Below are 23,473 nucleotides of genomic sequence, written 5' to 3' on the forward strand. Positions count from 1 at the left end.
ATCCCATTTTACAGATGTGGGAGCAGAGGCCCAGAGGGGCTTAAAGCTTGCCCAGGGTCACACAGCCTGGACACTACAGAGCTGACATTTGAACCCAGAGAAGAGCCAGCCGAAACCAGAACTGAGCAGAGGGCAGGGAAGTGAGCAGTGGCCTGAGAGGTAGGAGGGAAACGGGGCGAGTAGGGTGGGTGATTCCTGTGAGAAATGGGGCTGGGGTCCACATGGGAGTTGTTGGGGGGGGTAGGGAGGAATCCCTCCCATTTTGCAGAGAAACTGAGGCTCAGAGAGGGGAGGCCCATGTCTGAAGTCACACAGCTCAGGGATGTAGAGCAGAGATTAAACACCCTGAGTCTTCAGGGGTTGTGGCCTTGGTCAGGTCAGCTGCTAGGTCAGGACAGGCACTAAATCACGGCTCATGTTGCCTCTTCCAGGAAGCCTTTCTTGACTGTGTAGGCTGGTGAGATGAGGTGGATTGGGTTGGGAGCAGTTGCCTCCTCCGCCCTGGGTCAGGTTGCCTGTCTGGGCCCCGCTGTGGCTAGCTGCTCCCTGGAGAGCCACCAGCCATATCTCATTCCTCCAGGTCCTAAGGCACTGCCCAGGTTGGGGCATGAACATTAACTGAGCACCCACTGCATTCCAGCGGCTTTATATACTTTCCTTCTTGAACAATGTGGCCAATGTCCTATGTAGAGTGAGATTTTGAAGCAGGAGCACAAGGTACATTTGCAGAGTGGCCATGGAAAACCCAAAGGGAGGGTGTAGCCACCTTGGGGACCCATGTGCCACCGGCGTCCTACCTGGCCAGTGTTCCCCTCATCATATACTCCTTGGAGGAAAGTGGTAAAATCACTGGCCAAGTGCATAGAGTTAGATTCCTCTACTTCAAATGGGTGCACAATGCTCTCCCCCCAGCCCCTCCCTGTAAGTGTGGGCCAAGCCCTGGGCCCTTTATCTGGATTATTTCGTAACAATCTTTTCTGCCACTGTGACTGCATCACCCACCTCTCCCCTTCCTCACTCTGCTCCAGCCTCACCAACCTCCTCAAGCACACTAGCAGGTTCCTACCTCAGGGCCTTGCACTTGCTATTCCCTCTGCTTGGCATGTCCCAGGGGCTCCCTCCCTCACCTCCTTCAGGTCTCTGCTCAAGTGTCACCTTCTCAGTACAGCCTTTCTTGACACCGCCCCCCCCACCCCCCGCTCCCCCCCCACCTTTAAAATCAAACACTCCTTTTGTCCTTAACACTCCTTACCCCCTCCCTGTCTTATATTTTCCAGACCACTTAAGACCATCTGGCCTTTATCTGTTAAAGCACAGATAACGTACTTTATCTGTTCGTTAACTGTCTGCTCCCTTCACCTGCCACTAGCACATCAGCACCAAGAGGGCAGCAACCCTCTCCGTCTTGTTTACTGCTAGTGCCTAGAACAGTGCCTGGAACACAGTAGGTGCTTAATAAATGTTTGATGAATGAAGTCCCTACAGTCCTCTGAAATAGGTTCTGTTCATCCCTGTTTCATGGACCCGCAAATCAAAGCTAAGTTATGAAATCAGCAGAACTGGAACCTGACCACAAAAGGTCAGCTGGTCTGGAACCTGGGGATGATGGAAACAGCAGCGGCTGAAATGAGGCCTGGGTTTGAATTTCAGCTCAGCCCAACTTGCTTTTTGGCCTTGGGCCAGTGACTAACCTCTCTGAACTTTGTTTCCCCATCTGTCAAACGGGGGTAACGCTAGTCCCTGCCACCTAAGGTTTGTTTTGCGATTAAATAAGTTAATATATATAAAATGCTTGGCATGCCCTAGGAATCCTCAACATTATTTGGGGGAGGTAGGACAGCAGGAGAGTTACCAGCCTGGCTTCTGGGGCCAGTCAGACCCGGGTTCGAGTCCCGGCTGTGCTTCTGAAGAGTTGTGTGAATCTGGGCAGGCTGCTTCTGGTCCTTGAGCCTCAGTTTCCTCATCTGCGAAACGGGAGTGATGTGTGCTGTGGCAGCCGAGGGTGGTGTGAGATCACCCGAGGCGGTGGCTGCGTGAATAACCGCCGCCCCGGTGGGGACAGGTCCCGAGCCCCCAGGCCCCGCCGCCATGAAGTTGAACGAGCGCAGCCTGGCCTTCTACGCCACCTGCGACGCCCCGGCCGACAACGCGGGCTTCCTGTACAAGAAGGGCGGCCGGCACGCGGCCTACCACCGCCGCTGGTTTGTGCTGCGCGGCAACATGCTCTTCTACTTCGAGGACGCGGCCAGCCGTGAGCCCGTGGGCGTCATCATCCTGGAGGGCTGCACCGTGGAGCTGGTGGAGGCGGCCGAGGAGTTCGCCTTCGCCGTGCGCTTCGCTGGGGCCCGGGCCCGCACCTACGTGCTGGCGGCCGAGAGCCAGGCCGCCATGGAGGGCTGGGTGAAGGCGCTGTCGCGGGCCAGCTTCGACTACCTGCGGCTGGTGGTGCGCGAGCTGGAGCAGCAGCTGGCGGCCGTGCGCGCAGGCGGCGGCCCAGTCCCGCCCCGTCGACCCCGCGCGCTCCCGCCCAAAGAGAACGGCTGTGCCGTGTGGAGCGCGGAGACGCCCGCCGCCCCCGGCGCCGCCCCCGCCCCCGCCGGCGCCGCCCCCGCCGGCGCCGCCCCCGCCGGCGCCGCCCCCAGCCCCCGGCCCGGCCTCGAGCCCCCGCCACTGCCGCCCCGCCGGCGGGCCTCGGCGCCCAACGGGCCTGTCGACTCGGCCTCCTTCGCCCAGCTGCACGAGTGGTACGGGCAGGAGGTCAGGGCTCTGAGGAGCCAGTGGCTCCGCAGCCAGGCCCAGCCCTGAGGATAGGGCTGAGGGCCGGAACCAAGGGGAAGCGGTCAAGGGCAGCCCTGAGGTCAGCACTGGCCCTGGTTCTGGTGCCACTCCAGCCCCAGGCCCTGCTGTGACAGGCCCAGCCCTGAGACACGGGGACCTGGCCCTGAGGGCAGTCACAGTCGGGCTGAGCCCGGAGGTCCCTGCCTGGTCTGCTCTCGGGGACTCAGGCTCTGAGAAGATGCTGGGTTCTGAGGGGGTGCTTTGGGACCTCTGTCATTCAGAGAAAGCCCAGCCATGAGGAGGCCATCGTGCCTGATCCTCAGGAGAATCCAGGCCCTGGGTGATCCTCAAGCAGCCGGAGGGCGGGTTTTGTGGGAACTGTAGCCCCCAACCCAGCCCTGCAGGTGCCTCGGTCGCCTGTCCCGAATCACCTAGCAGAGGCTTGTTGCTGGCAACAGGCCTCCACTGGGGCAGCTGTGACCTGTGAGGATCTGTGGCCTGGAAGGCACATGCCCAGTCAGCGCTGGTCCAGAGGCTCCAGACTGGGCCTCGCGCGGACAGGAGGCCGGGCTGTGCTACACCGCACCTGGGCCTGACCCTCTGGCTCCAGGGCCCGCCGGAGGAGCTGCCTGGCTGCTGGCCGCCGGCTGCCTCCGTAAGCGTGGGCTTTCCTGTGTGCCCAGCACCGTGAGATGGCCTGGTCCCCGGGGCTCCCGGCCCGGAGTGAGGCCGAGGCAGGACTTTCCCCCCGGGGCCTCAGCCAGGCCTTGGGGTGGTGCTCCTGGGACAGTAGCGGCCCTCTGGCCTTGGGCCATGTCTGTGTTCCTGTGGCAGCTCTCACGCTCTCCCAACACTCCTTAACCACATCCTCTGTCTCTTCCCGAAGCCAGCTCTCCCACCCCCAGCCTGGGGCAGGGCCTCTCGGGAGCTCGCCTGACCTTGTCCAGGCCTGGGCTGGGCAGCTGTGGCCTGAGCTGACTTTCCAGCAGGTTCCCCTAGGGAGGAGGGGCCATGAGCTGACTCACAGCCCAGAAAGGGCCCAGGTGCCAATCTGATAGGGGCAAAGAAGCAGCTGCAAAGCCGTATTTGGCTTCCAGAACCCTCTCCCTCCATCGCAGCCCCTCTCTGAGCTCACAGACTCAGCCCCCTTCTCGCCCACAATATTCCAAGAGGGAGACCAGGTCTCGCTTTGCTTCGAGACCAGCTTGTTTTTCACTCACTACAGTGGCCATTCTTCATCCAGGGAGAATCTCGGGGAGCTGGGGCACCCCTGGCCCTCAAGCTGGGTCATGTTTACAGTCCTCAGTGCCCCCAAGTTGGGACCCCCTGAGGACACCCCTGCCCTAATCTTTACTTCCCCGGAGGCTCCCTCTTGGTGACAGACAGACTTGGCCCTTAGCCCCTTCCTGCTGCCTTTGGAGACCTTGGGGCTTGGGGAAGAATGGGGGGCTGTCTGTGTGTCTGCAATCACCAGCTCACTGCTGGCTCAGTTGACTGGAGCTTCAGTTTTAATTTAAATACTTCGGGTGTTTTTTTTCCTAGCAACAAAGCTTGGTGTTTCACTGCTTTTGTTTCTTGTTGGCTGGTGGGAAGGGATAGGGTGTCCTGGTTCTGGGTTTGGCCAGTGAGGGAGGGGGGGATAGTTGGCACTGCCCCCAGGGAGAGGGCAAGGAGCTTTGGCTGGAGACAAAGGAACCTCAAGAATCTCACCTGGTTCTTTGCCTTCTCCCTGGCAAGCCCTACTCTCCTGCAGGTGCTCTGGGGGTCTTGGTACGCTTTCCATGCCCCTCTTCCTCAAGTCCTCAGTGGTGGGGATGGGGATGGCAGCTCTTGTCCATAGGCTTTGGGTCTCAGGGGGTGTTAGGAACTACCCAATGCCCATGTCCTGGCCAGACCTAGATGGTGTGGTGAGGTGTTGGCCCCAGTCCTGGTGTACGTTTACAAGCACTAAAGGTACAATCTCCCCCCACCCACCCCCAAAGCACAACCTGCGGTCAGGCTGCCTCCGGAGTTGGGCGGGGGAGAGATATCAGGCAGCCTGGGAGAGGGATATAAAGGCTAAAATAAAATAAACAAAGGTTTGTCAAGTAGTGGCTGGTTATATCATTCTTTTCCCCCCACCAAAGTCCTGGATTGATGTGCCTGGCAGATCCAGGAGCAGGCCCTACAAGAGAAGTGACTGAGTGCTCCCTGGCTGATGCTCTGTCAGGCACATTCTTACAACCTCTTATGGCAGATACTGGCCCCTTTTACAGACGAGGAAACTGAGGCTCAGAGAGGTTAAGAAATCTGCCGAGTTCATACAGCTGAAAAGTGTCAAGAGCAGGGACGTAAACCTCTGGAATCCTGTGGAAAAAGGCAGAGTCTTTGAGAGGAATATGAGGAAATGGAGTCCCAAAGTTCCTTTTCAGAGGGGAGAGAAGGCAGGGGTAAAGGTGAGGATAAAAAGTCAACTGTGGGCTGAAGGCCTGACAATTGGGAAGGATGCCAAAGGGAAAAGCCAAAATTTGGGTCTTCTCACTGATCAGTTCCTGGTGGCTGCCTCCGGGCCTGGAGTGAGGAGGATTCTGGCACCAGTGCTAATTCAGAGGGAAATATCCTGTGATTGATTAGTGATGTCTGCTGTGAGCAAAGGGCGGATGGTGGCAGTATTTATGCTGTATATCTGTTATCTCAGACTCAAGTGTGTTTGCTGGGCTAATGGAGGATTTACAGATGGGAAAGGGCTGGCCCAAGGTCATCTAGTATGATAGACGAGGCCCTAGGTCCTCTTGATGTGGATCCAGAGCTTGGTCACATGTCTCTTGCCAGCCTGGAAAAATCATGCACATTCAGGAAAATGTGGCTTAGGATGAGCAACCTACAGTCCTCGGTCTGCAGAACAAGTTCAAAGAGCGAGAAAAATACTAAGGTCAGGGAATCATGCTACTCGTGAGCAACCAGTACATGCTGAGTAATTCCTTCCACCTCTCCTGGGACCAGAGCTGACAGACGGGGTTGGGGAAGTGCCTCCCCACATAGGCTGAGTCCGGGTGCTGCCCGTGGCATTTGTGACTGTGGCCACTGCAAGGCCTGAGGCACAGAATGGGGGAAATAGCCGGAGAGGCAGCCCCAAGAGGGAGGGTCACAGGTGAGCCCTCACCTGCCCGGCTTCTTAGGAATGAAACGGGGATGGGTGACAAGTCAGTCAGTACCTCAGTGTTGTGCACCCACCTGCTAACAGTGTTTCCTCTTGACCCCGGGGAGGTGTTCGGGGCATGAGCCTAAGGAAGACCACAACATCCCAGGAGTGTGACAAAGTTGAAGTTGTCTTCACTTGAACAGTGTTTGGAGGATACTGTATGTGTTCAGAAGGAGTATTCTGAGAAGCCGCTGGGGGTAGGGGATGAGAACCTCAAGGAGGGCAATTAGGCCAGAAGTTATGGGCTCACTGCCCAACATCCTTCCACGCTAAATGATTAGTCAAATTCTATCAGTTGTGCTACTCCCATTTGATATTTAGGGACTGGCTAAACTTGACCTGCTAAAGAATGGCTGTGTGTTGGGGGTGGGTGAAATGAGTGAAGGGGGTCAACTGTATGGTGATGGATGACAACTAGATTTGTGGTGGTGATCACTTTTAGTGTATATAGATGTCGAATTATTAATGCTGTGCCCCTGAAACTTACATTTAAAAAATAGATATATACAGGGAATTCCTCAGTGGTCCAGGGCTTGGGACTCTGTCCGTTCAGTGCCGAGGGCCTGGGTTCGATCCCTGGATGGGGAACTAGGATACCGCAAGCTGCAGCCAAAAAAAAAAAAAAAATATATATATATATATATATAAAAGAGTGGAAGGGTGTTCTTGCTTCTAAAAAGAGACACAATGAAGAACTCTGGAAGTAAGTTATGTCTGAAGCCTGGAGCCATGGTAGCCATCTTGTGATCATGAAGTAGGCCACGTTAAGGAAAATATCCCCTGCTGAGTTTAGCACACACTTGAAAATATCCTTGACCTGCTGAATCAATGGACCTGAGAACCTGCCCTTCTTCTGGAAGTCTTGTTGTTTGAGGTAATAAATGTGTAAAGCTTTGAGGGGGACTTTTTTTGTTATTTGCAGTCGGAGGCTTCCTAACGGATAAGCTTGAGTGACTGCAGCTGTTCCCTTTAAGGAGCATGGCTCTGGGTAGCCAGCCGCAGACAGGGCTGTTGTCAGCTCACTGGGGTGAAGGTTAGGGCTAGAGTGGGATTCCGTAGCACAGGAGAAGGGCCACTGTTTTCCTCATCCTCTCCATGGATGCCTTCCTCTCTCCTCTTCTGAGTGGACAAATATTGAAAGAATAGCACTCTCTGCCTCCCCCACTTGTGGCTCAGTATCTTGTATGTTCCTCAACAGGGCCGTTTTGTCTCTACTCTGGCTAGATCTGGAGCCAACTGTCCACTCCCCCCTCACCCAATCCCTCCCCAGATCACCTTACCTCACCTTACACAAACTTTGTTATGGAAAAGGCCCTGTTACTTGTCCCAACTTCTAAAATCGCAGCATTCAAAATAACTCTTCCACGGCAGTAAAACGATAAACCGCTTAAGCCCAGCTGCAGGTTTCGCATTTTCTGTTGAGGACTGGGCCCATGAACTGTTTTTCACTTAGGGTTTCAAAACAGTTGCCCGCTCCTGACAGAGGGCTCAGAGCTGCCTCGGCTTGGTCTACCCGTGCTTGGGGCCGTGGCTCTGTCTGCTCTTGCCAGGTGCAGCTCTGAAAGCACTTGGGCACCAGGGCTGCTGCCACTGCCCTCTCTTCATTGTTCAGGGGCACTATGGTCATTGTTTCTCTAGTTATGGGGCCAAGAAATCCTGGGGTGGTGCAAGTAGGCCCCCTAGACTGCAGCTCCTTGAGAGCAGGGACAGGTCTGCCTCCCATGTGCCCCCAAGGCCTGGCACAGTGCCCGGCACAGGTATGTCAAAAATTGCCTCCTGTGCCCATTCAGCTCACGTGATTCTACCCTCCCTGACCACAGCTGCTTGGGCAGGAGTTGGTCCCGAGACACAAGCTGAGCCAATCAGGGTCCAGGGAATTTTGAATCGGCGGGGAGTGATTGTTGGGGGGTGTATGGATGGACAGACTAAGTTGGGCATGAGGCGGCCTTAGAGAGAGAACAAACAGCTCAAGATAGACTGCAGTGTTCCAAAGCCTGGTTGAATTTCCTGCCTTTGGGTTTCACAAGGTTTACTCTGGATCTTCCCAATAAACCGTTTGCACATCTTTAAGTGGATCACAATTTCTTTCAACCCAACAGTTACCGACTACACCAAGACACCCAGTGAATGTTTGTTCTGTACTCCTATGCTCTTCTGTTTCACCAGCATCCTTCGTAGGGCCTGGCACACACAGTGAGGCCAAACAAAGCAAAATGAATTAGAACTGCCTCCCATTTACTGAGACCTATGATGTCTGAGTCAACTGGCGGGGGTGTAGTTCTTAAAATGCAGATTCCTGGGCTCTGGCTCCAGGAATTTTGGTCAGGAGGTTGGAGCAGGACCCAGGAATCTGCATTTTGAGTAGGAAACAAGGGATTTTAGAACCATAACTTAAGAAATGCTCATTTAATCTTCAAAGAAACTTATAAGGCAGTGTGGTAGCCAGCCTCCCTGATGATCCTTGCCTTCTGGGGTACACACTCTTGTGAAGTCCCTTCCCACACTGAATAATGGCAAACCTGTGTAGCCAAGAGGTTACTGTGGAAGCGACAGTGGGGCTTCCAAATCTTGGTTATAGAAGACACCACAGCCTCTGCCTTGCTCACTCTTAGCTACCATGTTGTAAGGACGCTCAAGCAGCCCCGTGGAGAGGGTCACTTGCAGAGGAACTGAAATGCCCAGCCAACAGCCAGCACCTGCTCACCCACCATCTGAGTGTGCCTTCTTGGAAAGGGATTCTCCAGCCCCAGAACAGCCTTCAGATGACTGTAGCCATGGCTGACAGCTTAACTGTAACCTCATGAGAGACCAAGAAGCCAGAGCCACCCAGTCAAGCCACTCCCAAATTCCTGACCCACAGAGATTGTGAGATAAACGTTTATTGTTTTAAGCCACTAAGTTTTGGGTTGTTATGCAGTAATAGACAACAAATACAGGAAGATACTATTATGATCATGTCCATTTTACAGATAAGGGAACTGAATATCATTAAGGGTCCTCAGGTTACCTAATAGTAGAGAGTCAAACCCAGGCCAGGATGAGTTCAAAGCCATTGTTTTTAATAACTATACCCTAGGGGGCTGGAGAAGGTCACAGACCATTAAAGAGATCAACTGTTTTATCCCTCTCATTGTTGGCCAAGGTAGGGTGGTCCCTGCCCCATCTCTACTGCTCTGGGGTTTGGAGAGGTGGCTCCAGCCTCCTGGGTACCTGCAAAGCAATACACACCCTGTGCTTTAGCTATGGAGCTCTGGCCTTTAGAGTGATTTCTAGGATAGTCATGCCAGCAGTCATGGGCCAGTCAGCCAGGTGAGGTCTGGCTTTTTCATTCACCAGGAGATGATGGGAGGTGGGGCTGCTGGCCTGATGCGAGCAGCTTAATTAGGAAGAAAAGGAGGGCAGGGGTGGGAAGCAAGGACCGCAGAAGCCTGAGGTCAGGGCCTGCACTGGGAGTGGGCCCGGCCACTCTCCTTTGGTCTGCCATCTCCTCAGGCAGATGGAACCTCCTAACCTCCTGGAAGTGCAAGTCTGACCACAGCAACCCCCTGCCTCATACCACCCATGGCTCCCCAGTGCCCTCAGGAGAAAGGCCTATTTCCCACCATGCCCCAGGGGGCTTCAGGATCTAGCCCTTGTCCCTCTTCCTCCCTCCACCTCAAATTCTAGCCTCCTTTGGATTTGTTTCCCCATGTCCTTGTCCCTGTCCCATGTCTTGCCATCTATTCCTTCTGCTCTCCTCTTATGCTTCTCTAAATCCTATTGTCTTTCAGGTGTCAGCTGAGATGCCCCCTCCTCCAGGAAGCCTTCCGGGATCCCCCTATTCACGCTCTCGGGGTGTTTCCGCCATTGAAGCACTGAGCACACAGCAGGTACTTAATCTATACTTATTACCTGGATGAACAGTCGCCAAATTGCCCCCAGCTCAGCTCTCTCCTCCCTTCTGTTCCCTGATCTAAACCTGCCTCTGCCTGTAAGGCCTTCCCTGCCTTCTCATTCCTCTCTGGTCTCTCCTCTTGCTCTTCCATGGTCTCTAGTTCAGAATTCCACATTTCTGTGTTTTTGCTGCATTTTCCACTCCAGACGGACAGCGACTGGAGACACAACATCAACACCAAAGCTAATGGTCCATTAGGGAGCGTTGGTTCCCAGAGCCCAGGGGGCACCTACTTCTACAGGCTCTTAGGTGGCTTGTGTGTGTCAGATGAGGCTTCCTCCTCCACTCCTGCCCCCACCTACAACCCGCGGCCACATCCTGAGGATTTCTGACTTCTGACCTCCGGAGCTGCAAACCAGGTGTCCAAAGGGCCTGTCTTTGGCTTTACTTTGGAGCAATTAGTTATCCTAACCAAGGAGGAGGTCACTCATCATTTCATTCCCGCCGCAAGGACGTGTGGAAAAACTGGGGTGATCAGAAGGTTTCCAGACAAAGAGGAAAGGTCTGTCTTGGGATGCCACGTGCCCTTGGCTCACGGGTGAATAATGTTTAATGCCACTTAGGGAACTCTCTTGACATTATTGGTCAAGAAAAAAAAAAAACCTCCTGCAGCTTGATACACAGAGAGACTCACCATCACGGGTTGAAGGAACCCAACCCCCACTCATGAAAACAGTAATACTGAGCCCTTATGTGCCACACACTGTCTTATGTGTTTTACATGCATCATCATTCCTGATAATGACCCTTTGAGTTGGCTGCTGTGATACCCCCATTTTACAGATGGGGAGACCGAGGCCCTAGTTATACAGCTGGGAAAGGGGCGCTGCTGTGTTGGTCACCAGAAAGCCCCTCTTGGCATTTTTCCATCAGGAGTCTAGAGGCACCCACCACTCACACACTCCACTGAGGTGGGCACAGCTTGTAAACTGGCTGGTCTTAGGGCCACGACCTGTGGATTGGGGCAGGGCACAATCTCAGCTCCTCAGATCTAGACCCCAGAGTCTAACCAGCTTCCACCTGCTGCAATGAGTGGAAAGTGTATTCCAATCCTTCCATCTTCCTTTGTTGGAGCCCACAGCACAATCACCAACCGAGATGTCCACAGGACCTGGGCAGGTGGTGCAGGTGCAGACAGAGGCAAATCATGGGCACGTGTCCTAACGGGGAGGGCCACTCCTCAGCTAGCTGCTGTCATGTTGGAATTTGGACCCTGTGTGGCCAGATCTTATTGTTTTCCAGTGAAGCCAGTAATCGTAATTTTTAATGAAATTAGAACATTCTTTAACACCATACACAAAAATAAACTCAAAATGGATTAAAGACCTAAATGTAAGACTGGATACTATAAAACTCTTAGAGAGAACACTCTTTGACATAATCGCAGCAATATCTTTTTCGATTCATCTCCTAGAGTAATGGAAATTAAAAAAAAAAATAAACAAATGGGACCGAATTAAACTCAAATGCTTTTGCACAGCAAAGGAAGCTATAAACAAGACGAAAAGACAACCCTCAGAACAGGAGAAAATATTTGCAAACGAAGCAACTGACAAAGGATTAATCTCCAAAATATACAAACAACTCATGCAGCTCAATATCAAAAAAACAAACAACCCGATCAAAAAATGGGCAGAAGACCTAAATAGACATTTCTCCAAAGAAGACATACAGATGGCCAAGAGGCACATGAAAAGATGCTCAACATCGCTAATTATTAGAGAAATGTAAATCAAAACTACAATGAGATATCACCTCACGCCAGTCAGAATGGCCATCATCCAAAAGTCTACAAACAATAAATGCTGGAGAAGGTGTGGAGAAAAGGGAACCCTCCTACACCGCTGGTGGTAATGTAAATTCGTACAGCCACCATGGAGAACAGTATGGAGGTTCCTTACGAAACTAAAAATAGAGCTACCACATGATCTAGCCCACACCTGGACATATATCCAGTGAAAAACATGGTTCGAAAGGATACATGTACCCCAGTGTTCACTGCAGCGCTGCTTACAATAGCCAAGACATGGAAGCAACCTAAATGTCCATCGACAGATGAATGGATAAAGAAGATGTGGTACATATATATACAACGGAATATTACTCAGCCATAAAAAAGAATGAAATGATGCCATTTGCAGCAACATGGATGGACCTGGAGATGATCATACTAAGTGAAGTCAGACAGAGAAAGACATATAACATCGCTTATATGCAGAATCTAAAAAAATGATACAAGTGAACTCATTTACAAAACAGAAACAGACTCATAGACATAGAGAACGAACTTACGAACTTACGGTTACCAGAGGGGGACGGATGGGGGGGAGGGGTAGATTGGGAGTTTGGGATTGACATGTACACACTGCATATTTAAAATAGATAACCAACAAGGACCTACTGTATAGCACAGGGAACTCTGCTCTGTAATAACCTACGTGGGAAAAGAATTTGAAAAAGAATAGATACATGTACATGTATAACTGAATCACTTTGCTGTACACCTGAAACTAACACAACATTGTTAATCAACTGTACTCCAATATTAAATAAAAATAAAAAAAATATATTAATACAAAAAAAAATCGCGATTTTTATGTGACAAGCCCCCATATTTTCATGGTGGCAAATGAATTTAAAAACCAGTTTTTAAAAATACCGTTTTGTAAAACACCTGAGGGCCAGATCTGACCCCCAATTTGTACCCACAGCTCCAGAACAAAGCAAGCAGGACACCCAGATGTTATTATACAATTCTGTATTGAGCGACGCATTTATTACAGAACGTGTTCCTTTTTTTTTTTTTTTTTTTTAATTTAAACAAAGTTCATCAATCTCTCATAGAAACAGTCTTGTGGGTTTTTGTTCTGTGTTTACCGTTATAGGACGTGGACCTGACAAAGTTGTTCACAGGTCTGCTAGCTTTAAGTACAACAGGATTTCCGTGTTCAAAAGACTATACTAAGTGCTTAATCAAATCCCGTCACACAAAAGCCAGATTTAGTCGTCTAAGGATTGCAGTCTGCATATAAGCCTGGATTTCAATGCTGCGTAGGTTTCAACAGTAAAACGTGGTGTGTCCCCCACGGTTGCCTTAATTGGGACAGGTTGGCTAAAATGAGATGTTTCGTTTGTTCCAGATTTGATTACTCTGAAAATTGGTCACTGTTTCCTATTGTCAAAATATAAAAATACCTTCATCTGGATAAAAATGTATACAGTGGAAAACTCTTCAATGCATAGCCTGGGTGTATGGAAAAGGAAGTTTTCCTGCAGGGTTTGCATTGTTCTTCATTGATTGGTGTGGAGACTGCAGCCTGGGCTGGGTGCATGAGAGTTGAGATTCTGGAACACCCCTCAAATGGCCCCTTCTGGTCACTGGATTTTGCTGGCCTGGGTTTCAAAATGTTCGCTGCATCCTTGAAACCCCTGTCAGCCATCTTTCCCCCTGGTACTGGGTTGGCACCGATTATGACCACCTTTTCACTGTCATTCTGGATTCAGCTGGGAAGTCACCCAACTCAACCTTCCCACAGAGTTTGAAAAAGTAAAAGAAATAATAACAGGAGAGATTCAACAACCAATATGGTGGCTGTTCCATCCAAATTGGGAACTCTTCCCCTAAAAACCAGGATGATGAAGACACTGGAGGGTGGGCTTCTTTGAGTTGAGGGGTTGAGTCTTTGTTCTCAAAAAAGGTCATGTGTTAGAAGGCAGGAAGTTGGACTTGAGACAGGGATATGGTGGTCATGCTGAGGTGAAGTCAACCTTTTAGCTTCATTCTGCATAAACCTGGAGGTGCAGACGCTTTCCGGAAAGCATCAAGGTCAACTTGAGAAAGATGATGATGAGAAGGCGAGCTGGGGTCTCTAGTTGGATGAATCTACTTTTTGGTGCTGGGTGCTGAGCTGGGTGTTTGTGGGATGACCAACGCTGTTACTTTCTTAAAACCCAAAGAAGGGAAGATGGCGGCCACAGTCTTGCTCTGGAAAGCCAGTAGGGAAACTTCCTGCACTGTGGCCACGATTCAGGTTGGGGGATGGGGTCACTCTGGTTCGAGTGCCACCCTCTAATCACCTACCCCCATACCTGGCTTTCCAAAGGATTCGGAACCATCTTGTCTACAGACGGACGAGATGGATTGTCTACCCCCTGCGGTCCACACGTTTCTGACAAGAGGGAGTGTAAGCAGTTTGTTTTGTACCATGTTACATCTCAGATAGGATGGTCGGCCACAGCCCACATCTCTACAACATTTACAACGGCATGGGACATTCTGTGTTATCAAGGTTGCAAAACAGACCACCAGAATGAAACACATCCTCAACGGCATCAAGGTTTTCATTTAGAGTCTTCTGGACTTTCTCTTTTCAACATGGTTTCTGGAAGGGCAGTAGCAATGGACTGTGTCTCACAGACAGACATGGGAAAAAACCGTGGTTCAAGGGTTATCTAAATTTTGGTCAGTCTTATAGCGTTTTGTGATGGCTTTGAACAACTGTCTCCTTTTAATCTCATCTAGTGGCAAAAATGACACAACTTCAGTGTATACTTCGCAACAGTTGTGACGGTATCCTGATTTCATAACTCTCTGTAATATCAAAACAGCATCAGCTGGGAATAAATTCCAAAGGATCCTTTATTAAAATATCTAAAAGAGGTCTATAAATATTTACTTTTCTAAAAGAGTTTGGCGTTTCCGGGGGAAAATGTGGCGCCACTTTGCTTCCGCCTCCTGTAGAGGGGCCAGAGTGGAGAAGGGGATGCTCCCCGGGGCAGGGGCTGCTGAAAAGGGGAAGCAGAGGCACCTGCCTCACCTGCTCACGACTTCACAGAACCGGGATCACAACGAAAAATGTCAAGCGGCGCGACGCTGCGGTCCACGTTGTGATGGCTGAGCTCCTCCCTTCCTTACCCCGCCCTGTCCGGGAGAGTGCGTGAGGGAGGGGGAAGGTGGCCCCCGCCGCGAGCCCCTTGCCTCCACCTTTAGAACTCCCACTCCAGGGCCTCCTCGCGATTGGCAGCCCTCTCCAGCCGGTAGATGATGCTGTTCAGGTTGGCCATCTTCTCGTGCCGCCGCTGCAAGTTGGGGTTCACCTTGGTGCTGGGGTGCAAGGCCCCGGTTGCGTCGGCAGTGGGGCTGGCACTCGGCACTTTGGCAGGGAGGGTGCCGGGTGGGGATGGGGAGATGGGGGCTGAAGAGGAAGGAACAGGTGACACAGACATCATGAGGCCCGGCGAGGAGGCAGCTGAGGGTGAGTTCAGCGACACCTCTAGGCTGCAGCGTGAGGACTCTGAGGCCGACTTAAAGCTGAGAGGGTCCGGGTGTAGCCACTCCCCGCCCTCGCTCTCCTGGAGGGGCTGTAGCGAGGGGCAGGCTGGGGTGGTCCCGCCTGGAAGAAGGAGCCCTGGGGCTGCTTTTGGGAGTCCGTCGTTACCCAGAGGGTCAGGATGCACCTCTCTGGGGGACCCTTGGCCTTTGTCCAGCTCCTTTGAGTCCTGGCTGCCTGCCTCTTCCTCAGCAGCCTCAGTCTGTTCCTGTTTAATCCTCACTTGCGTCTTGTCCTGGGTGGTCAGGGGTGTGATGCTCTCCTCGGGACCCTCCTGAAGCTTTAGTTCCTTCACGGTAGGCTTTTGGTCCTCAGCCTCAGAGTTGGGGCTCTGCGGAGTGGGGTCTGGGTGGGAGTGGCCTGGCGGTAGGATGCCAGGACCCCCACTGGGGTCGAGATCTGGTTCCTCTTGGGTCCCCTCCACCAACATCTCCCGGCGCATCCGGGACCTGGGGCAGAGACGGCGGTGAGCAAGGGGCTGGACGGGGACCGGCTAACCCTGGAGTCAAATCACATGAGTGGCCTTCTGACCCCACCCACTTCCCTGGGGGCTCACTAGGCATAAGCTTCTTCACATGCAGCATCTTAGTAAGTCCTCTCAACAACTCTGCAAGGTGGGTGCTATTATTATCCCCACTTCATAGAGGAGGAAACAAGGCTCAGAGATGTTGAATGACTTGCCCCAGGTCTCACAGCCAATAAGTGGCAGAACCAGGACTTGAACTCAGGATTGTTGGATCCCAAAGCTCACATTCTAGACCTGTGCTGTCCAGTGCAGTGACCACTGGTCACACGTGGCTCTCTCATTATTAAAGTTTTTATACTGATTACATGTTGAAATGGTTATATCTGTATATACTGAGCTAAATAAAATATACTATTACATTAATTTCATCTGTTTCTTTTTATTTTTTTTTAATGTGGTTACTAGAAAATTTTATATTATATATGTGGCTTTCATTGTATTTCTATTGGACAGCGCTGTTTTAGAGCATTTTTCAAAGTCAAACCCAGATCTAGCTTGTGGCAATAACCCCCTGCTTCTTTCCTGGAGAGACTCTTAGACATCAGCCCAGAAGGGGAAACTGAGGCACACAGAATAACTTGTCTAGGTCACCAAGGCACACAGAGGCAGAGCTTGGACCAGAACCTGGGAACCCTGAACTCCAGTCCAGAACCCATCCTCTCTTCACTTCAATGGCCTCCCTGTTGTCAGAGGGAAACTTATATATTATGTTTTAGAGCAGGAAGTGATAGGAATGGGTCTAACTCCATTAACTATTTTCCTAATAGCATGAGGTCCAGAGAGGTCAAATCACTCGTCCAAGGTCAGAGAGCGACAGGGCTTCCTCAGCATCTATCTTCAATGCTGTAGCTCTCTGCCCTTTTTTATTAATGACATCATATATTATATTAATACCATTATTTAATAATATTAATAATAAAGTACATGTTATAGATAAATAATACTCACATTTATAAATTTTAATTATAAACATCATAATGATGGGTGCTTATCATGTATCAGGTGCGGGGCCAAGCACTTTTGCAGGTTATTTCATATTTTTCATAATAACCTTATGAGCAGGATACTAGTCTCACTCCCACTGACAAAGATTACAAGGCTCAAAGAGGCACTGGGACTGCTACGGTCACACAGCCAGCAAGTAGTGCAGTTGGGCCCTGAACCCAGCAGTCTGGCTACACTCTCCTGCCTCCCTGGCTCCCTGCCCAGGTGGGGGAATGGGGCCCCATCCCAGGATCCTGACCCTGGAGGGACTGTGAAGGGTGATCTGGTTCACTTCTCTCTCTCAGTCCCTAATCCCTCCACAAAGGTGGCCTTGCCCACCTTCCAGGAGATTCTGTCATCTCCTTCAGTCCCCTCTAGAGGGAAAAGCTGCTGGGACCAGGGGGAGCGCTAGTCGTTTCCGGTAAGGTGGAATCTGAGAGTGTTTTGGGATGGCTCAATGCCTGAGCCTCTGTCCTTAGAGCTTCCAAACTGTAGATCAAGTATAAATATGAGGCTAATAGTCATTTATACCACAGTAAAAATTAGTCTTTTTCTTCAATTCCTGACTCCCAAATCTATAGCAGGTCCTCCCTGGTAATTTTTTCTGAAAACATCCTATTGTTCACCTTTCCTAGAGCTCACTGGAGGTTGTAATGATACATTAATATAAGTACTCATTTAATAGTGACCTTCCCTGCTAAGTCTGTAAGAGATGCTAAGGGCAAGGACTTTGTCTTGTTCTCTTTGGTGCTTGGTACAGAGTTGGTGCTCAATAAACATTTACTAAATGAAGTAATGTATTCTTCTACAATTGTAACTCTTTGAGAGTGGTTTCTTTTGGGAGTGGAATTCTCTCTGCTCATTCAAAGCCCAGCTCAAAGGCCACCTCTCTATAAAGTTTTCCCTAGGTAGAATTCCCTTTTCCCTCAGCCCCTTATTCATTCCTGTTTTACCATTTATTAGGTTGTTGCAAAATTATCTGGTTTGTGATTTTAAGCTCCCTAGGGCAGGGATGATAGCTTTGAACCCCTGTATCTCCTGACCCTAGCTCACTGTGCATACATGGCAAATATTTGTTGAATGAATACATTGAATAATAATGGAGGGCTCAGTTCCTGTGGGAAACAAGAGGGGAGAGAATGTCCCCTGGGAGAGAAGGAGGGTGTGAGGCTTTAAGGACCTATGTCATTTGCTGTTTGGCAGGCTCTGGGTCTGAGCAAGATTAATAAGCAATATTTTACAAAGTATGTATGCTTGAAGTGTTTCATTTGATCCTCAATTCAGCATTGCGGGGTTAAGTATTAGGTTCCTTATCTGTAAAATAGGGATGAGACTCAGAAAGGTACAGTGATTTGCCCAATAACACACAGCCAAGGTAGGACTTGAACTCAGGTCTGTGTGATGCCCATGCCTGGGCTGTGGAGAGAGATTTCAGGCATTCCACCCTTCCAGGCTCCTCCTTCCTCTTCTCTCTTGGTGATCAAGAGACTCTCCTCTCTGGCACCACAGAGGCACCAGAGACATTTCTTGCTCAGGGGGCTTGGTGGGGCGTGCCTCAGAGATGGTCCTTGAAATCCCATCAACCCTTCTCTGCAGGGTTCTCAGGAAGCCCTTCTGCGGTCTCCCTGGGAACTGCTGGACCCAGTCAGTGCCCTCAGCCAGCCCTGGGACTAAATTCCCGGGCAGCCCAGCCCACGGCAGGTCAGCTGCTCCTAAGACTAGGGACTGGTGAGTGGGAGGAGGCGCCACAGAAATAGGAATCACCCATTCCCTGAGGTGGATGGTGCCCGAGGGGCCGCCACAGGGGTTTCCTTTGGCCTTAGGAGTGGGAGAGGCCAAGAGCCCCAAATCGGGGCTCTGACACAAGGCTCAGTGGGTAGTTTGGGTTCCTCAGGCCTGTGCCCCAAACGCCATTCCCTGTCCCTTCATAGACGCGGAGCAAGCTGGGTGAAGTCATAATAAAGACAGTGACAGTAATAATGTCAACACCTACCACATACTGTGTGCCAGGTATTTTATGTAAATACGTTAGCCCATCAAATCCTCAGGACAACTATATGAAGTAGATCCCATTATGGTTCCCATTTTATAGGTTAGAAGACTGATGCTCAGGGAGGTGAAGTCCCTTGCCCAGGCCTCACAGCTGGAAATGGTTGAGCTGGGATTTACCAATAGATCCAGGTCTGCCTATGTTATAAAGCTAAACACCTAGCAATATGGTCCTCCTATCTCCCAGAGGCCATGCTGGGCTCCCTCCAGGCCCCGGGACAGGGAAGGGGGTCCGGCTGAGACCCCTGCCCACCCTCCCAGTGGCCACCCACTCAGTATCCCTACCTGTAGTTGTGGAACCAGTTGATGACGGTGTTGGTCTTGAGGTTGAGCTGGAAGGAGAGGAGCTCGATGGTCTGCTGCGAGGGGTAAGGCTCCATCTGGTAGGCCTTTCTCAGTGCCTCCTTCTCCTCAGGGGCCAGCACTACTCGGGGCTTCTTGATTTGCAGGAGGCTCAGGTCCTGGGGCTGCAGGCAGGGGCTGGGGCACTCGGAGCGGGTGGCTGGAGACTCACTGTCTGAGCCGGTGCTGATGAGGCCGTACCTGCGCTTCAGGTAGGCTGGGGCGGGCGGGCGGGTTGGGGAGGGAGGGGGGGAGGGCTGAGAGCGGCCGACCAGAGGCCCATTGCTACCCGAGCTGAACCAAGCATCAGCCAGCGGTCCTCAAAGCCCTCCATGCCCCAAACGTAGGGACCCCCGCCCAGTCTCAGCCTTTTCTCCTTTCTTACTCTCCTCTCACTTCCTCCTAGCGAGACGCTCGCCTACTCACACCTGGTCATTAGCGCTCTAATTGTTAACATATGTAGAGGGTTCGCCTCACAGACAGGAAGTGCTTGAAAAATGGTGCTCTGCAGCATTCTCTTGATTGTCAGAAGTGTCCCTGAATTTCACTACTTTTGTTGGGGGCAGGGGCAGGACATTAATTTTAAACGAACATAGTCATTGCATGATGCATCTCAGCCTCAAATTGTCAAAATGTAGGGGAAAAAAGGCACACCTCAGAATGGAGGAAGTAAGGCATTAGGGTCTCATTTAATCCTCACAGCAATGCCCTGAGGTAGATGCTGTGACTCTTACTTTCAGATGAAATAGAATGAGGCACAGAGAAGGGAAGTAACTTGCCCAAGGTCACACAGCCAGGAAGTGGCAGGACAAGTTCTCAACTGTACAGCTGTCTGATGCCAACAGCCAGACTTGGCCCTGCCCCATGTGCCGCTTACAGCTTGGCTTGACCCTGGGCCCTCATCATGAACTGCCTTGGTGCCCTGGATGACTACTTTCCAACTCCTTGTATCTTATCTCCCAACTGGACCCTGAGCTTTTTAAGATCCAGGAATCCCTTATTCACAGCATGAGACTGGGAGGGCACAAAACAGGTGCTCAATGCCAGCTCACTTTTTCAGGGATATAAAATAATATTAGACCATGTAAGAATCTGCAATTTCTTGTCCACTTCCACAAGGAAGGATTCTTGTTTGCTGGGTCAATTCTGTGCTTCGTTGTGTAGAAGCTGGGTAATGGGCAAAGGAGGTAATACAATAGGGAGGTGATGCAGAGGATGGAGGGATTGGAGAGAAAGGGGGTTTTGCGGAATATACAAAAGATTTTGGAGTAGCTGTCGGTGTGGGGAAGGATGCTGAGAGAGATGGGGTATTGGAATTTTCAGGGGAAAAGTAGTAAATGTTTTAATGGCTTGCAGTTATATTCTGTGGAATTGCTATTTCTTGTAGCCCCACACCACAGTGAGAATGGACTCACTGGGACCCTGAGTTTATCTGGGTTAGAACGAGATATGGTTCCAACGGGAAAACTTGAGGCCAGACGCAGAGTACCCAGTGCTTACCTTTTTTCTCCAGCTTCTTCATGTCCCTCAGCTTCTCTACATTGTGGGGGTCATTGAGCCACAGCTGCATGCGCACAAAGGGCTCCCGCCCCTTCAGGCTCAGCTTGTGCCAGGGTTTCGGTCGGGACAGCAGGTCAGACACGGAGCCCTGTGTCAGCCCCAGGATGCTCTCCCCAAATAGCCGCTGCCCTGGAGACAGGGGAGGAGGGCAACCTGTAACCCCCAGGCTGGGCAGAGGTGCTCCCAGGAGAGACAAGAAATAGGCCAGAGACATGGGAGAACCCAGGGACTGTCTCCACTAACTCAGAAGGGAGGACTAGACACATGGGGGAACCCACACCCAGTGTGTATCTGGAAGAGACCTTTCTGCAAAATATGAGATGGCGGCGGGCAGACAGCTACCAAACGAAAATGCTTTCATAATTTAGATGTTCTTCACTCCTAGGGGATCCCTGAGATTGTCTGCAAACTTCATGTGTACAAATTAGTATCACCTTGTCAGAGAGTAATTTGACAGGTTTTATGAAAATATCAATGTGCACATCCTCTGACCCAGCAATTCCACTGCCTGGGATTTATCCTCCAGTTGTATTTGCCCAAGGGCACAAAGACACATACGGACACAGTTTCAGAGGCAGCAGGAAACTGGGAACAAGCAAAATGCTCATCAGTTGGGTAAAAAATGTGGGGCATCCATGGCCTGAAAAATTTTGCAACAGTGACAAAGAATGCAGGTGGTCTATTCATTCTAAACTGGAAGGGTGTCCACAAACAGTGTTAATTTTTAAAAAGCAAGTATAAGGACAGCCTGTGTGTAATTTCATCTATCTAGAAAAAAGAAAAGAAGAAACTAGGTGAACATATATTCTTGTATGTGTTCAGAAAGTATCAAAGAAGGGGGAGGCAGGGGAGATTTTACTTTTTTATTTAAATTTTAATTCTTTTTTTTCTGTACTATTTGGTATTTTTAAATAAAGATGCCTTATTTTTATTATAGAAATTGTAGTGAAAAGTTGGGGCTTGTGTGTATCCCTCTGGGATGGGGGCTTGACTCCCATTTGAGACTTGGAGGAGTTTGTGATTCAAAAAATTCAAGAATCCAGATTTCTCCTCTGTGCCCCCAGCACTGGATCAGGATTGTGTTAGAGTCTCACTGTTACTGGGATTCTCTAAGTCCTCCTGGAAGGAAGTTTTGAAAGCTGTGGGCTCAGGATTTTAGGTCCTTTTCAGACGCGTATTGACCTCCCTTGTGTCCCACTCCAGAGACCCAGGTCAGAGTCAGATGCCTCCCAGAGGGTCCTGGATGCCCCAGGGCTGACTGGCACCTGCAGGCAGGACCCCAGTGCCTGGGATCTCACTGCCGGCACTTTCCTTAAGGCAAGTAGGAGCCAAGCGGGGCGGGAGGCAGCATCCCTGATTCCCGCCACCCTGTACCTAGGTTGTTGTCTGTGAGGACCTCTTTGACCCTCTTGGTGATGGAGTACGTGTCCAGCTCGGGGGACATGGCCACAATCTCCTGGATGCCCCCTGTGGTCTGGCTGCCTGAGTACATCTTTCCACCCAGCGAGGAGCTGGAGCGTCCCTCCGGCTGCTGGTTCTCCTTGCTGCTCTCCAGCGTCAGACTCAGGGGCTCCTGGGATGTCTTCTCCGGCGGCTCCGTGGGACTAGGGGGTGGGGATGGCGAGGACCTTGGTTCAGTGGGACTGGCTGTGGGCCACAGAGAGACAGAGAAGGCGGTTACTGCAATCTGGCATTGACATACATGATTTGGGCAGGCTTGTTTGCTAGAGCCAAGAGTTGGCAACACCCCTTTTGCAACCACCATAGTAATATCTCAGGCAAGGACCATCCTGGATGTGAAAACTAGCAGATGAAAGTTAGATGAGGAATAGGATATCCACATAGTCCCAAAGTATCTCCCCACGAGATACTTATTAATTACAAAGGGAAAAATAGTAACTTTACGGTACAGCTACCTGCCAGACACCACCTTAACCAAATGATCAAAGTTAGCATCACCAATCATAGGACAAATAAACAACTGGTGCCTCCTGATACGATGTACTGAGAAGGACACAGCATCACTTCTGTGATATTCCTGCCCAAAGTGCACAGTCTGAATGTAACCACGAGGAAGCATCAGACAAAGCTGAACTGAGCCAGTCTACAACATGACTGGCTTCTAGTCTCAAAAAATGTCAAAACTGAAAAACAAAGAGAGGCAGAAGAATGGTCCAAACTGAAAGAGACTGAAGAGACATGACGACTAACTACAAGTTATCCTGAATCTGATCCTGGACAGGGAAAAATAAAATTATATAAAGGTGATTACTGGGACAACTGAGGAAAGTTGAATATAGATGGTGGGTTACGTAACAGTATTGTTATTATTGTAAAATTTCTCATGCTTGGGAAATACTTGTTGGAAACATTTAGGGGTAAAGGGACATGATGTCTTCAATTAATTTCTCAAATGGTCGAGAGAGAAAGAGCACAAATATGGCAAAATTAGCAACTGGTGAATCTGTGTGTAGGGTCTAGGAAGTTGGTTGTTCTATTGCTTCAACTCTTTGGTAAATTAGAAATTACATCAAAATTGAAAGTTAAGGAAAAAAAGGAGTTGGTAATGACCTACAAGTCCAACTACTGGGCATCAGCTAAATAAAATACAGTGAGTCCCTGCAGCAATTAATGTAATGAAAAGATGTCCACATAAGATGAGTAAGTTCTGGGATCTGATACACAGCATGGTGGCTGTAGTTAACAATTCTGTACTATATGACAGTTGCTGTGAGAGTACAGCTTTAATGTTCTCACTATAACAACAAAATGGTAATTATGTGAGGGGA

General features: G+C 50.4%; 2 protein-coding genes across 10 annotated transcripts in view; one reads left to right on the forward strand and one right to left on the reverse strand.

Moving 5' to 3' along the window:
* Nucleotides 1-21: 21 nt before the first annotated feature.
* PHETA1 (PH domain containing endocytic trafficking adaptor 1) lies at nucleotides 22-14,550 on the forward strand. 2 transcript variants are annotated; one of them, XR_014251706.1, is made up of 3 exons: nucleotides 109-159; nucleotides 9,730-9,828; nucleotides 10,040-14,550. XR_014251706.1 is itself a non-coding variant. In XM_082416895.1 (2 exons), exon 2 carries the CDS (start codon nucleotides 2,089-2,091, stop codon nucleotides 2,803-2,805), a length of 717 nt encoding a protein of 238 aa, XP_082273021.1. In that variant the 5' UTR covers nucleotides 22-159; nucleotides 2,063-2,088; the 3' UTR covers nucleotides 2,806-4,868. The 2 variants fall into 2 exon arrangements, 1 of the variants encoding a protein (XP_082273021.1); XM_082416895.1 differs by lacking the exons at nucleotides 9,730-9,828; nucleotides 10,040-14,550 and adding an exon at nucleotides 2,063-4,868 and having other exon boundaries at nucleotides 22-159.
* CUX2 (cut like homeobox 2) overlaps nucleotides 11,324-23,473 on the reverse strand; it is a 267,749-nt gene continuing 255,599 nt past the window's right edge. For all 8 annotated transcript variants that reach the window (XM_082416721.1, XM_082416718.1, XM_082416722.1 and 5 more), the window contains 4 exons: nucleotides 22,059-22,331; nucleotides 20,625-20,813; nucleotides 19,068-19,341; nucleotides 11,324-15,672 (listed from right to left, as the gene is read on the reverse strand). In XM_082416721.1, coding sequence (XP_082272847.1) covers nucleotides 14,880-15,672; nucleotides 19,068-19,341; nucleotides 20,625-20,813; nucleotides 22,059-22,331 — 1,529 coding nt within the window. In that variant the 3' untranslated portion in view covers nucleotides 11,324-14,879. The remainder of the gene's footprint in view (nucleotides 15,673-19,067; nucleotides 19,342-20,624; nucleotides 20,814-22,058; nucleotides 22,332-23,473) is intronic.

The sequence above is a fragment of the Balaenoptera physalus genome, assembly GCF_965194825.1.
Source record: "Balaenoptera physalus genome assembly, chromosome: 12".
Classification (NCBI taxonomy): Eukaryota; Metazoa; Chordata; class Mammalia; order Artiodactyla; family Balaenopteridae; genus Balaenoptera; species Balaenoptera physalus.

What these genes read in the sequence shown, in the direction of transcription:
- PHETA1 (XM_082416895.1), top strand. Translation starts at nt 2,089, where the DNA reads ATGAAGTTGAACGAGCGCAGCCTGGCCTTCTACGCCACCTGCGACGCC.